Source organism: Euprymna scolopes, chromosome 15, assembly GCF_053919585.1.
Source record: "Euprymna scolopes isolate OS-2025 chromosome 15, ASM5391958v1, whole genome shotgun sequence".
NCBI classification, from domain to species: Eukaryota; Metazoa; Mollusca; class Cephalopoda; order Sepiida; family Sepiolidae; genus Euprymna; species Euprymna scolopes.
In genome coordinates this window covers 5380183-5395854 of record NC_136496.1, presented here as the reverse complement: position 1 = coordinate 5395854, position 15672 = coordinate 5380183, and the positions used below count along the sequence as shown (strand labels likewise).

Sequence of the window (15672 nt, the reverse complement as noted above, 5' to 3'; positions counted from 1 at the left end):
AAAATAAACAACCCACTTTTAAAAGAGAAATTACGAGTTTTTTTTTTTTTTTAAATTTTATTTGCAGTTTCCTGTTAGGGGTGTCAAAAATTCCCCCCAAATTCTGATACACCTACTGCAGCAGTGTTTGTAGTGATGATTCCTTGCGTATTAAAACCCAAAGGTTACTCGAGGATTAGGGTTAATGTTCTTTTCAGGTGGACAATGAGAAAACACCTTAAGAGAATTGCAAACGATCGGTTATGGATTCCAAGAATTTTGCACAGTTCAAACTGTCATATATGAAACTAGCATGAACAATAAAATAGAAGAATTAAAGTGTAACACCTTTGTTGCTAACAAAGATTACTCTTTACATATTTGGTTGCGCATGCATCCACCTGAATTAATAAAAACAAATATTTTGGACCAATCAGAAGATTCTCTAAATCTATTTGAAATAGCCATTTTGGGCCCTTCTTAACCCCATATAAGGCCAGATTTTTCCTTCAATAAGCAGTTGAGACAAAATCTGACGGGCTTGGGGTTGCCATCTTAACCTGCTCATGCATACAGTCATAAGCATACGCATGCAGACACTAACAAACACACATAACCATAACTCATTAATTTTTCTCATTATCGTCTGCACATCAAAAACAAATGTATAAATTTATTCATTTTAAATACTCTCGACTTTTCTCAGTTTTTTGGAGGGTGAAACTGGACAAAATTTTATTATTTAAGAGAGTGACTCAACAAAAAAAATAAGACCAACGTGTGTGTAATATCTTTTTAAAACATTTTCTTTCGATCCTATTACTGTTTGAAAGTTTACAGTTTAGTGAACTTTCTTTATAAAACAAGTTTGTCAGAGAACGACAGATCCTGGTGTTGGATCTTCCTGGATTTTCACCAGCACTCTATTAATAATGTAAATTAACAAAATAAGAATAGAAAGTGGATCTTGCGTGTACTTTCGGCAGCTTTGTTAACTTTTGTTTCCCTTTTTTTTTTTTAGTTATCACATTCTATCAGCAATGGTTCTGGCAAAGGGGAAGAATTGCTGTTTTCTGGGTCAGAATCTATTCCATCTAACATATATTGTTTGCAGTTCTGAGTTTGAAGTATTATTTTTTCTTCTTAGATCCTTACATCAAGTAGCTTCATACCTTGTCTAGAGTGATTTCCATAAAAAACTTTAAAATCCTATTTAAAAAAAATATGATCATAAAGTATAAATAGATTTACCACCAAAATGCATTTTGTTTTTGTTTGTTTTTTTTTTTTTCATAAACAAGTGAACCATTTTAATCTTTTCTTAATAGTTGGAAAAAAGAAATTTACTTTGAAAATTGAAAAGAATTTAAAATGCTTAGCAATTCCTCACATATCAAAATACTACCATTAAAAAAAAAATTAGTCATGATGTTGGATTTTAGATATGTTTAAAATTTTACAAAAATGTTTAATGTAGTAAACTTTATCTAGTTCAATTATTTTTATGGAAATCACTTCAGATAAGGCATGAAGCCACTTTATGCAAGAAGTTGAAAAAATACTTCAAGGTTAAAAATTTGCCAGCGATAAATGTTTGATGGAATAGATTCTGACCTAGAAAACAGCAATTCTTCCCCTTTGTCAGAGACATTGTTCCTGGAATGTGAGGACTAGAAGACAAAATAAGTGAAGAGTTATGCAACTGCTGAAAGTAAACCCAAGATTCACTTTCTACTCTCATTTTATAAAATAAGACGTGGCACAAGGCCAAAACTTGGTAAGGTGGGATAGACGTTTGGCTATCATCTTCTTGGTCTATTCTCTAAACTAGTTTCAATCACCAAACTACCACATTCATCATGGGTATAATCTACTTAACATTAAGTTTTACTTGTTGGGGAGATACTTCAATATTATATATCTTCAAAAAAAATACCAGTCTTTAGTAATTCTCTCTCTCTTTTTTTCTAACATCAAAAATATTTTATAACCACAATAAAAATCAACCAATTTTTATGCTACATTATCTTTCTAGTTTCCATAAACAACTAGAGAATTAATGACCTTCTTAAACAATGGAAAATAAAACCATTTATAGCTTACTGGCAGGGTTACTTGACATTGCCTGTGATTCTGGCTAAGAAATATAATTAAAACAAGTGTGTAGGCTTTTTTGTCCTCTGACAAAGGAAGGATTAGACCTAGTAATTTACTCCAGTTTGTCCGTTCGTTTATTTGTTCACGCTTTTCTTAATAACCATGCCTTGGATTTTTGCAAAATTTTGCACAAACATTAGTCATGGTGAAAGTAAATTTTTGTCATAATCGATTTTCTGGGATGACTGGTTGCCCTGCTAAGGGGCCATTATAGCAGTAAAATTGCCCCCAAATTGTTCATCTGTCCGCACTTTTCTCAATAACTAGGCCTTGAACTTTTTAAATTTTACACACATTAGTCATGGTGAAAGTAAATTTTTCACTCATGGAGGGGACCCCATATGCTTGGCTTGTTTTTTTTTTATAATAGCCAACAAAAGGGGGCGGTTGAAAAAAATATTTATGTAACAAATAGATGGTACCAAATATGTTTTTTTTATTTGTTTTTTTTTTTTTATTTTAACTTATTTTAAAATGTCTTTTTTACTTGAAAACAAAAGTACTGTCAAGTCTGACAAAAAATGGTCTCTTTACAGTCATCTCAAGCCTTGATAATAGCTCAAAATTAAAAAAAGTAAACAAAATGATGGTATATTAACAATCCTGCAAAAAATGTGATTTTCTACCAGTATTTTGTTTAATTTTCAATTTTTGAGCAATTACTGGGAGTCCCAATGGCTGTAATGAAATCATATTTTTTCCCCAACTCCACAAACTTACATATAAGTTCAAGCACAAAAAAACATATCCCGGTAGTTAGAAGACTAACTTATCTTGCCTTTGCTAACATTTATTATTTTTTCAACTATTTTTTATTTTCTTTGGCTATTGTAAAAAAAAAAGAAAAAAAAAGAAAAGAAATGCTCCTTTCTTTGAAAACTTTTCTGTCTGTTACTTTTGGACCACTCCTCCTAATAACTATTTTTTTCATTAATATGCAAACATTTGCAATTGCAAAGAAAGAAAAAAGTAATTGGCAACCAATTGTTTATCCTAATTTCATTGACAATGAAATAAATTTTTTCTAACTTTTCTCCCATTCTCAAATGTTCAAATTCCATTCCTTGATGACTCGAAATGGCCAAATGCATATACAATTTTATAACCATAGAATTAACTCTCATTAGTTAATGATAGTAAAAAAAGATTTTTATCTACCAATAGGAGGCTCTGTTTATATCAAGTCCTAAAAGCCACTCGAGGATTAGGTACGAGTTTGTTGGATGAATGGCGAAATAAACACTGAGTATTGCTAACGATGGTTGGAACTGGTTAGAAATTGATTATTTCAGAGGACCTTCAACAAGAATTTGTTTACATTGGACTTGAAAACTACCATATTGTAGTCAACTGGGAAGCAGCCCTATAGTATTGTGTTCCACAAATGGGTAGCTGTTGGAAAGAGACTTTGCTTGTAGAAGCTCCATTTAGTTTTGGGTATGTGGAAGAAGAAAGAATTATGTACAATGGTTGTAGGAAGATAAGTTTTTTGTTGTGAATGTTTTATACGGAAGGAACCAAAGATTTTATCTCATGTTTATGACAACATTCCTATTTTAAAAGGATTTATGCATATATACATAAATTGAGAATTATTTAATCCTATTAGAAAAGAGTAAAGGTAATATTTCCAGTTACAAAAATAAGCTAACTTGAATTTAGCCTGATTGCTCAATTCATTTAAAAATTAAAAAAAAATCATAACTCAATCCCAATACAAAGGAATATTTTAGCATTTTGTGTTATTAATGTACATAGAAAATGTTTTAATGACATTGACTTAGTCTTAGCACAAAAATAGATAAACGATGTTTATTATTAAAGTTTTCTTCTTGGCTCTCATCTGATTCTGACAGGAGAAAAATGAATCATTTCCTTTCCCCCACCCCCTTTTAGTTTGACCCCATCCCTCATTATAAGTGTACTCTCTAGAAAAAGAAAAGACCTGTGTAACCTTTAACCTGACAATTATAACGACATTACAATTAGCATTGTTCTTGTTCTTAAAACTGGTTTGTCGTTGTTGCACAAATCTCCCTGTGTTCATCTATTTTTTTTTTTTTTTTTTTTTTTTTTTTTTAATTATAGAAACAAGAATAGAAAAGACCTTTAGATATGTCCATTTTAATGTGCTCTTACTTGTCCCATATATATATATATATATATATATATATATATATATATATATATATATATATTGTTTTGTTTTATTTTACTTCAGTTGAAGTTCTCAAAAATCAAAGGGCCCACGACCTGGGGCTAACACTTGAAATCTATATGAAATACATAGATATTCGAATGTTCCATTAAAGTTCTTTATCTCTCAAACAATGAGTTAGTAAAGAAATTGAGAACATAATTTTCCTCTCCCCAATTAACCATTTTTATGTTGTATATCTTTCATGTTGGTCTCATGGTCTTACTGGATTCCAGGACAAGAATTTATCTAGTCTGGTGGAGTATCCAGCTTCGTGCTATTACTTGAGGTAATATCACTTGGAGAAGGTGCACCATTCCTCGGAAAAGCTGTGGGGTAGCCATAGTGAGGAGATCTTATTTGGGCTGTGAATACTATGTGATTTTGAATATTTGGTCAGGGTTTACTTCTATGGAAAAAGTATCCTCATGCCAGATTGTTCTGACAAATCCCTGTACAGAGAGACCTTAGACACACGAGGATAGTGTCTAGTAGGCATTCAAGTTCTGTGTGTGTGTGTGTGTGTGTGTGTGTGTGTGTGTGAAGAGATGAAAAAGGTACAAACCAAGTAATATGTCCATCAATGTTTCGTTTTTATTGTAAGACTTCCTTTGGATGCATGCTGCTCAGAGCCTTGTCTCCTGCATTAATGAAATACAAAATCAACTTTGAAATCTAGTAACCAACTGCAAAGCCGCATTTTAGCTGCATCCGTCCACCTTTGTTATACGAGGCAAGGAATATAGCATTTCTGTCTTAGACCTCGTGCTCTCTCTTCTTCCGATCACTTGGTCTAAACTTAACGTGCTATGTTTTGTATAACCAAATTTAGCCTAAGATGGGGTTCTGTGTTTTCATCTCTGCGCTAACAAAATCAACTTTGAAATCTAGCGACCGACCGACCGACGGCTCTACATCCATTCATATTTTTGTAGATTTTATTGTTCAGGGTGTCTCAAAATTAAGCGTCCGTTTTGAAAAGAATAAATTAGTATCAAAATAGATGACTAATCTTGCGACGTCTCGTCGAAGCAAATGCATAAAACAAAGCAACAAAACAAAATCTATTCTAAATATCATTTGGTAAATGCGAACCTAGCAAGGTTTGCTCCCAGCTAGAAGATTGTGTGTGTAAAAGTGCACACACACATCAAAGAAAGTTTGAAAAGACGATGTGAAAAAATTGAAGGTCTCTCACATACCTTGTATTTTGTGCGTGTATTATTCGAGGCAAGAAATGTAGCATTTTGTATCAAACGGCTGTCTCTCCGAACACTTCACTTGGTCTAACCTTGTAATGCCAAGTTTTCTGTACTGACCCGGAAAGGAAAGTCTTTTTATAACGATGAGAATTCACTTATGTGAAAACAATGCTCGTTGCATAAGAAAATTGTCACCATCGCACAAAATCATAAAGATTTTATCTTTTAAGTAGAACACTGTTCCATTTTTGATGGACAATGCATGATGTAACTGTTACTCCTTTCCTTGTGACTGCTATAAGGGGGGGGGGGGGAAGGCAAGGTAATCTCTGTTTTGGCTCTTATAGTCCTTGATCATGGCACCCTTTAGTGGTGTAAAAAGGGGAGATAATTAGGTCAAAACACCCTTTGGTGTGTGTATCTATGTATGTATGTATGTATGTATAGCTATGTTAGGTATATATGTCAGGCCATGTCATATGCTACTGGTACCATGTAACCCAGTACTACCTGCCTCATGGTCGGGTCACCGGCGACTAAACTGGTTCCCCCACCAGACTTGTTTGGTGAGGAGGGCGGCTAGTCTCCCTGAAGGATTAAAAACAAGACCTTCCAAAGGGTGAATGAACTCTTTTTCTGGGTCAACGGCCAACTAGCACCGTGTATATTTGTGTGTGTGTGTATATGTGTATTGGGGTAGAGAGGGCTCCCGTAAGCCGTGGTGAAGGCAACCTTTCTAGGAGAAGCAAATCTCTGATTTAAAAAACCATAAAGCGGAAGACCAGTACCCGCATTAAGCTGGTCTGCAGTTTAATTTGTTGCTGGCTATCTTGCTCTTGCTTTGTGCTGGATCTCAACATTTTGAACCGAGAGAGAGACTTAGCTGTCGTACAAAGCTAAGACTCTTTAACATCATATTTGTATAGATACTCCCTCAGACATTTGGGCTCATGGATTTTAAATGTCTGAGGGAGTGGCACTCGTCTGACAAGACGTTGCAATCATCATGTATAGCTATGTAATGCTATAACCTCTATAAATATACATCCATTCAAACCATGCATAAAAATGTGTTGTACTTTTTGTTTGAAAGGGCATTTTTTTTGGTTATTGTTGGTTTATGATTACTGCCCCGTTTGGCTGTTTTCATACTCACCAAGGATCTGTTCTCGGCACTTTGTCCAGGATATAGACAAAAAAGGCAATATCAAGAGAAAGAATGGCAAAGTCAATAAAAATAATTGACAACTCATTCATACAATCTAAAAAGCAGAGTTCGTAGCATATGAGGGTTCAGAGTATTTTAGAACGTTTAAAGTGCAGGCATCGTCATCACATCCGTTTTTGCATAGTAGCAGATGTTGGACAGCTTTAAGAAATTGATTTCCAAAGAAACCTATCTCTAACCAGGTTTTTAATCTTAATAACTAAACTAGTAAGAAATCAGAATATCTTAGAACGTTGCACGTGAAAAAGAAATTTAGTTTTGTAAAAAGGGAGATAATTAGATCTGAACGTCCTCTGGTGTAGTATGTATTCATGTTTATAGAAAGCTGTTTAATGCTACAATTTTTATATGTGTACATTCAAACCATACATAACCATGTGTTGCACTTAAATTTGAAATAGCATTTTTCATTAGTTTGTGATTATTGCCATATTTGGCTATTTTAATATTCACAAAGATCTGTTCTCAGTACTCCGTTCGACAGTCTAAAGAGAAAAGGCAATATGAAAAGGAAAAATAGCAAAGTCAATCCATGCAAAAATCTTTTAACAATTAATGGCAACTTGTTAGAACAACGAAAACTAAAATATTCATAGTGAATGAAAGTTCAGCGTGTCTTAGAATTTTCCAAGAAATTATTTCTTCTGGGTAAACATTTATTCTGCTGTCGCAGTGTGAACACGTGTAGAAGTGCACCATCCTTTTTAACAATTGCTGACTCCAACGCTGTTTGTCGTGGTTTTCTATTTATCTTTATCTTTCTTCTTGTTCTGGAAATGTCATTTTCACAATCGGATCTCATATTTATGGCATTTAAATTTTAAAAGGAAATACATAAATTGAAAATTATTTAATGCTACCAGAAAAGAGTAAAAAGTGATATTTTTATTTACAGAAGAAAGCAGACGTGTATGAACTTCCAGCCTGATTTGTTTGTAACCCCCCCCCCCAAAAAAAAACAACCTAACTCTATTCAAATACCAAGGATGTAGACTTTTTGTTGGCCAGCCTAGTAACCGTTTTTTTTTTTTTTTTTTTTTTCTCTATTGGTCAGTTGAAGGGCTTATCTTTTTAGTTGGCCAGTTTGGAATCCAGGGGATTGAACGCTGGTAGTGGGATTTCTTTCAGGTTTTATTTGTCTTGAAGTGATTCTACCTTTCTTTCCTTTTTATTTTATCCTGTCTTCTACAGATCCACCCAACAGCATTATTTCTTACTATTTCTTACGAGAGTTTTCAGGTAAAACTTTCCTGATGTTCAGTCTTTTCGTTTGCACAAATATCCTCACATTCTTGATTTTTATAAGAAAAATTCCGATTCTTATGTGGTGGATTATTTGTCTCTTGCTCTTCCACGCAATTACATGGTTTTGCAATTTTTGTTCGCAAGGATCTCCCCATAGTATGTGTCTCCAGTCTGGAATCTCATGGATTTCCTTTTATTTGTTTAAGATTGTCTTTGCTGCTCTCCGCTTCCTATTGTTGTTGTTTTTTTGTTTTTTTATATTGTTCCCCTTCTGACAGTGACTGTTCTGTTGTTGATGCTAATATATCCAACAATATTGATAATGTGTTACAACTTCATCCGTCAATCTCTATATTTGTTTTCCGCGACTTTAATGCTCACCATTCTAACTAGCTTTCCCTCTCTAATCGCACAGATCTTGCTGAACTTTTCCGTCTCATGACTTGTCCCAAATTGTCACCTTCCCCATATGGTTCTGAGGCTTCTATACAATCCTACAGAAGAGCTAACAATGCCTGCAAGAGAGCAATTTCCAAGGTTAAGTCTAACTATTCTCAAAGGATTTGTAACTCTATCTCATCTCAAGATTGGCTCTCATGATTTTTGGGAAATCTATAATAATGTTATTAGTAGCGGCAAGTCTGCTATTCCTCCTCTTTTTAATGGTCTCCAGGTCATTTGATCTTCTAAGGATAAGGCTGATCTCTTTGCTCATCTTTTTGCTGACAATTCTTCTATCGATGATTTTGGCGCTGTCCTTCTGGATTTTCCTCTAAAAACTGATTACACTTTTACATCTGTAATTCTCGTTCCAAAAATGGTTGCTAAAATTCTTGCCGGTCTTGACCAATCTAAGGCTTCCAGTCCTGATTTGATTTCTGTTATTCTGAACTTTTTTCTATCCTCTCAAAATTAATTTCTGTTTGTCTCGGTCCTGTTTCCCTTCTTGTTGGAAGGAGTCCTCTGTTGCCCGTCTTTAAAGGTGCTGTTGATCGATCTGATCCTACTAAATATCGCCCTGTTAATCTTTATCCTGCCTTGATAAAGTTCAAAACAGACTTTATAATCTAGTAGGCGGTGCCCTTTTCTCTTCTCTGCAATCTCAATTCCACAGAAGAGACATTACGAGCCTGTCCCTGCTCTATCACTATTTTTATGGCAGGTGTTTGACTGAGCTCTAATCTATGGTCCCTCCTCCCACCAGTCTTTCACAAAATCACTCGTCTAGTCAAAATCACTATCAATAAATTTCCCCACTCTATAAGTGCCTAAACCTAAGTATGAATTCCATGGACAAAACTTCTTTCCTAGAACAGCCCACCTGTGAAACTCTGTTCCATTTGTCTGCTTTCCAGCTGATTACAATATCGTCTTCAAGTCCATTGTAAACAAATTTTTATTCAACTATCCTCATAAACGATCTAATACCAAATTACCACTATAAACGATTATTACGCAACTGTCCCAATAACTAGAATACACACATTAACCCTTATCCTTGTGTAGCCTCCAGGCCTTGGTATGTAGTAACCCCTTTGTAATATATATATATATATATACAATAATATAAGCAGACAGATCTAGACATATCAAGATTAAAACTAGGTCACCTTCTAACAAAGAAAAGGTGGCTCCATTCCCTCAAATGAACAAAGGAAGGGATGAATTATAAGTCAAGTGAACATCTGCCTGATAAACACGCGCTTTTTGTCTGCGGTAAATGGGTGCGTGAATAACAAAAAATCTGATTGGCTAACTAGTAAACTCAGAACTTTGTGAATATATAAAAATGCGTGGTAAAATCAATTCCATGCAATAGCCTGACGAATCCTCACGTTCAGCACGAAAGGAATAATTTGTGTAGCTTAATTGCTGTATAGATATATTTTCAAAACGTAGACTACACTAATTCTTTGCTATCAAAATCTAAGTGTGACAGATCGATTAAACTACAAACTTTCTCGTTTAAACTGAAACTAACCAACAGACAGGACCACTCTGTCTCTCTCTTATTCTCTCTCTCTCTCTCTCTCTCTCTCTCTTATTCTCTCTTCTCTGACACTCTGTCTCTCTTTCCCTTTCTCTGACACTGTGTGTGTGTCTCTCTCTCTCTTTCTCTCTGATACTCTTTGAAACTCTCTCTCTCTCTCTGGCACTATCTTTCCCTTTCTCTCTGACACTCTTTCTCTTTCTCTGAATACTCTGACACTGTCTCTATTTTTCTCTCTAACGCCTTCTCATCCAGACTCTTTTGTCTCTCTCTCTCTCTCTCTCTCTCTCTCTCTCTCATTCTCTGTGTCTGTCTCTCTCTCCTCCCTCTGTATATCTCAGTGTCTGTCTCTCTCTCTGTATATCTCTCTCTCTATCTCTCTCTTTGCGCCTGTGTGTCTCTCTTTGTCTGTGCCTCTCTTTCCTTCCCTGTCTCTCTCTCTCTCCTTTTTTTTCCCGTCTGTGTCTCTCTTCACTCACTCACACACACATAGACACCCACCTTATATAAGTATATAAAATGTTTGTGTTTATTTTTTTTTGTTGTTTTTTTTTTTTCTACTTTTTTTTAAACACCTGTTTAAGCTGTTAAATGGTGCAATATCTAAGTTGTGTCCTCCGGAAAGCTGAACCCAAAATGTTCTCGTTAGTCTATCTCGGTGCAGACGGCCTTAAAAGACGAGGGTGGTTTCTTTCGTCCCTCTAACTTTTTAGTCTATAAACTTATTAGCCAATAACATTTTCGATACTTTTTCCAGCGCCTCGCGTCTTCGTTATTCGCCTGCAAGTGCACAACTAACAACAAAACTTCAATTCTACGATAGGGGCGCGGTCGAAAAATACGACTTTTGCGTGTGTACAAATGGAACCACGATTCTTTAATTCGAACCAGAAATTACTTTCGAGTTGGCAGTTTAAAGGCTTCAAAGTCACTTTTGAATTTCGCACGCCTACGGAGTGAAATCGATTTCGCCTATAAATGTTATAGTATTGATAACTGATTGATTAATAATAATAATAATAATAATAATAATAATAATAATAATAATAATAATAATAATAATAATAATAATAGAAAGTTTGAGGAACTAATTCTTGAGGTGAAGAAACGCAGTTTTCGCATTGTTTGGACAATGGAGACTTTAACGTGATTCTGATGATGTAATAATGATTGAACGATGTTGATGATAGTAATATTTTGGGCCAATAATCATCATCATCATCATCATAATCATCATCATCAGGTCTAATCTCTTGTTGTGGTTCCTTTTCGCGTTGATCTTCGTGCTTTTCGGCGATTCTGCTAAGGTGATGTCTTTAAGGAGGTTACAACGCCCCGGGAGTACCCCGGTTGCCCGAAGGAGATCTTTCTATTTGGACAAAGCAAAAACAAACGCGAAAGGTAAAATAAAAACATTTATCTTTTAATTAGCATTTCTTACTCGGTGTTGTTCGGGAGTAATTTTATACTTTCACCTTTGTTTAGCTTTTTTTTTTCTTTTTTTTTTTCTTATTCATTTTTGTTTTTTCTTTTTCTTTTTTACTTAATATATTTTTGTACTTCTGCAGTTTACAGATCGTGCTGATTTTAGAAAAAGATGTTCAAATTAAATTCAAGGCGAGTTTCCAGAATAGCTAACGAAAAGAGTGAAAATAAAAAATAAAAAAAATAATCACAAATAAATGTTACCAAAGTGTAAGTTACTCTTCTACTTATCTGGATAAGTTTCTTTGCGGTTTAACTTATTTTAAAGTGTTTTTTTTTAATTAAAAATAAAGGCAGTGTAAAACCTGTAGAGTTGAAAGGAAAAATAAAACGGTGGTCTAATTGGAACCTCGATAATCGCTCATAAATCGAAATTAAACAAAGTACTGATAGAAACACAAATGTCATCAATCATGCGAAAATGTAGTTTTGTCAGTATTTTGTTTAATTTCCGATTTTTGAGCGATTAATACTGGACGGATTAGGTCACCATTTTGTTTTTCGTTTTAACTCTACAGGTTTTACACTATTTTATTTTTAACTAAAAATACAAAATAAGTTAAAACTACTAAAAGCTTCATCAGTTAGGTAGAAGAGTAACTTATCTTGCCTTTGGTAACATTTTTATTTTTTCATCCCTTTTTGTTAGCTGTTCTGGCAAATCACTCATTTTTACGGTATCTTTTGTTCATTAAATTGTTAGGTAAAAGTACAGAACAGTTAACAGAGCCCCCCTCCCCTCCCTATGTTAAGAATGAATTTCTAAATGTTATTTCAGCACTGTCCGTAAACTGCAGACGTACCATTTTATTTAAGATTTTGAGTTAAATTATTACAACATCATTTGGTCATTAAATTGAACCAAATGTTTAACTAATTTTATTTCAGTAATGTTTTAATTTTTATTTATAAAATGATGGGATAACTTAAGAGCTTCATTTTTTTTTAATACGTGAAGGTTTGCTAAGAATGTTGAAAGCGAGAAATAGCTTTTTGTCAACAGTTTAAACACTTTTAAATTCTTTTCAAATTTCGAAGTGTCGCAAAGTATTTTAATTTTCTATTTTTTTTTTTTCAATTATTAACAAAATTAAAATAACTTATTTGTTTACAAATAAAGAAAATGCATTCGGATGGATTTTATTTTATCAAGGGATTAAAAAATGTTTAATTTGCACCATTGCATTGTTTTAAATAAATATTCAGTTAATAGTAAAAACAAGAATTCAATGTGTAATTATCAAGGTTACATTAATGCGAGAAATACATGCACACGAGTTGTGATCATACAGGCACCACTTATCAAGGCCCAAAAGCCACTCGAGGATAAGGGTTGATGAATGTAAGGTGGTAGTGTAATAATCATTAATGGTGTAAATTAGGTAGAATTTTGTTATTTATGAGGAGTTATTTACATTGGATTTGAAGGCTACCATGTTGTATTTGATGAGGAAGCAGGACAGCCGAACAGGCGGGCAGTTTTGGGAAAGAAGCTCTTTTTCATGGAATCTACGTTTCGATTTAGGCATAGTTAGGGTTGTAGCTAGTCGAGTGTTTTTTTGTGTTTTTTTTTTTTGTGAAAGTTTGGCAAGGGGAGGATGATAGATTGGAGTTCAGTCACATTTCTCTCTCACTGCGAAGAATGTGACACCAGGGTTGTAAAGTAGGATTCAGAAGTCAGCGTCCCCTGAGAAACAGCACTCTGCCCTGCAAAAAGTGCCTGGGCAGCCCTGTCGGCATTTCCTAGTAGGGCCGCCTCAGGCAACGAGCAATAAACTAACCTCTTTTAAAGAGAGAAAGCAAAGCCCTGGAGGATGGACTTTCTAGAATTGCACGAAACCCAATCAACAAGGAACAGGTCATTACAGGAACGGTCTAGACTCTGTTGATTTTGGTTTCTGGGGGTTCACGGGTAAAATATAAAAAATTGGGGGTCTACAATATTTTAGTGTCCATGAATAAAACTCATGGTTTTTATTCTTAAAAAATTAATTTCTACTGTAATTTTGTTTTGACAAGTAGACCTTCAAACGAATTTGAATGTATTTTCTAGATTGCGAAAAAAAAAAAATCCATAAAATTGCATTGAAAGCAATAAAATGAAAAAAAGTGATAGGCAGTCGGTTCTTTTCTTATTATATTGTCTGTCTAACCTTTACTCTCTTATACTATGACCGATAGTTATGAGGCGGGGGGGGGGGGGTCCATGGGTAAAAAAGGTTGAGAACCACTAATATAGAGAGAATCAGTATTTATTTATTTTGTATATGTTAGCAAAGTAAATTTTTTTATTTTTTTATTTGTAATCATACCCCCCCCCCCGGTCCTTCTCACTTAAAAAAAGTTGTTTTAAAATGCACCCAATTGGATTTTAAAGCTTTTGGAGTCACGCTTCGTTGCCCGGTTGAAAATAGGACAAGAATTACACATATATCAACACTCATATCAATGTCAGAAATTGATATGAAATTTAAAAATTGTATTTCTAGTACTATTTGCATCTTGCTTGTTGTAGCTATAACGTTTTGGCCGATGTAATCTCTTATTTTCTCTGCATGCATTGTTTCGGACTTTGGAATCTATATGGATTAATCATTAACAATTTCATGGACAAAAAACTTTTTAATAATTTTTCTAAGGTCTATAATAGTATGGATTTGTCTGGCACTATGTAAGCCAGACATTTCTGCCGTCGAGAGCACATGCATAGTTTAATTGCTCGCAGTAAACACCAGAACTCTTTCATTTCAATATTAAGACTCCCTAAACAGGACCACAACAATAATTTACCTAAAAATTAATTTCAAGAGAATTTGAATGCCTAGACACCACCCTTGAGTTTCTTCGGTCCCTCTCTCTCTCTCTCTCTCTGTATAGCGGTTTATCAGACCATGACATGACGATACTTCTCATTTGAAGTAAACCCTGACCAAATATTCTTAAAATAAAATTTAAAAAAGATGGTTTACGATCTCCTCAAGCCATACAGCAGGTCCCCTAGGTTGTAAACTAGGGACACTTCCTGTGTTAATAGAGGGCAACTTTAAAAAAAAAAAAAAAAAAAAACGTAGACAATGAGGGACTCAGAAATATGAATAAACAAAGCTTTCTAGCTGATTGGCACTCAAAAAGGGCATCTCAACCGGTTTATATACCAGCCAGGAAAAAGTAAACAATGTTGTAAAACTTTCTATATCTGGAAATGGCACTCCAGCCATGACAGGCCAACCAAGGTCAGTCATCAGACCTTGATGGAAAAGTCCTGGCCCCCTATCTCCATTATTTGTAGCAAAAAAAAACCCAAAAAACAAAACTAAGAGGCTTTAAAGGCCTGGCCTTGTTCATTTGCTCAAAAGAAGGTACGACTGTTTTGCTACTACTACTACTACTACTACTACTACTACTCAGTTTGAAAAGTGGCGCAAGACATCAAATGAAATACTTGCTGAGGAGATAAAAAAAGAAACGACAGCTAAGAGATTAAAAATTTATTTGATTTAAATTTAAACATCGACAAAAAATCATGATTTTAAAAATGAAAATGAAAACAGATTATTCACAAGTTTTCAAGTCCAATGTAGAAAACTTTTTATTCGTTCATCATCTTAATCAATTCTGACCAGTTTACAGCCATTGTTACTAATCTGTTCGATGTTTCACTGCCTAACAAATTTGAATAATGCTTGTCCTCGAATAGCCTTTTGGTCTTGATAAGAGATTGTTCGTTGTTTGTACAAAAAAGAAAAAAAAAATACTATTCTCACCTTTGGTGTTATCTTCACAAGTTTGGCGTTTGGTTGATGTAATCTTCAGTCTTCAAATATTTTTTGAATTCCTGGAATTCATACGAAATTTAGAACTAAACCCTTTATTTAATTCACTGGGGTAAATTGTTCTTGTTCCGTCAGTCATAACTGAGTAGAAATGTTAAGTTATTTTCTTTTATTATTAATTTCACCTTTAGTGATGATTGGAACTTCAACCTCAAGAAAATTTACTTAGAATTGATCCTCACTCGACACCTTTATCCATTGCACCATGGATCCATTAAAACAAAAGCTAAAATACTTGGAGACTTCTGCCCTGTCATGGCTGACAGAACAAGAACAATCTATACTGACGGGTTAAATGATAGGTTCAGTTCAAAATTTTGTATAAATTCTAGAGTTTTTATAAAAAATTAAACCTG

At 34.2% G+C, this 15672-nt stretch overlaps 1 protein-coding gene across 12 annotated transcripts in view; it reads left to right on the top strand.

Annotated features, from left to right (window-relative positions):
* The window catches only part of LOC145293699 (kelch-like protein 24), a 196994-nt gene that overhangs the window by 96818 nt on the left and 84504 nt on the right, over positions 1-15672 (top strand). Inside the window, exon 1 of one of the 12 annotated variants that reach the window (XM_080140114.1) lies at positions 11110-11399. The exons of 10 other annotated variants lie outside the window; for them this stretch is intronic. In XM_080140114.1, the coding sequence (XP_079996240.1) occupies positions 11309-11399 (91 nt within the window). In that variant the 5' untranslated portion in view covers positions 11110-11308. Of the gene's footprint in view, positions 1-11109; positions 11400-15672 lie in introns of those variants that run through there. One more of the 12 variants, XM_080140120.1, reaches the window with a different exon arrangement.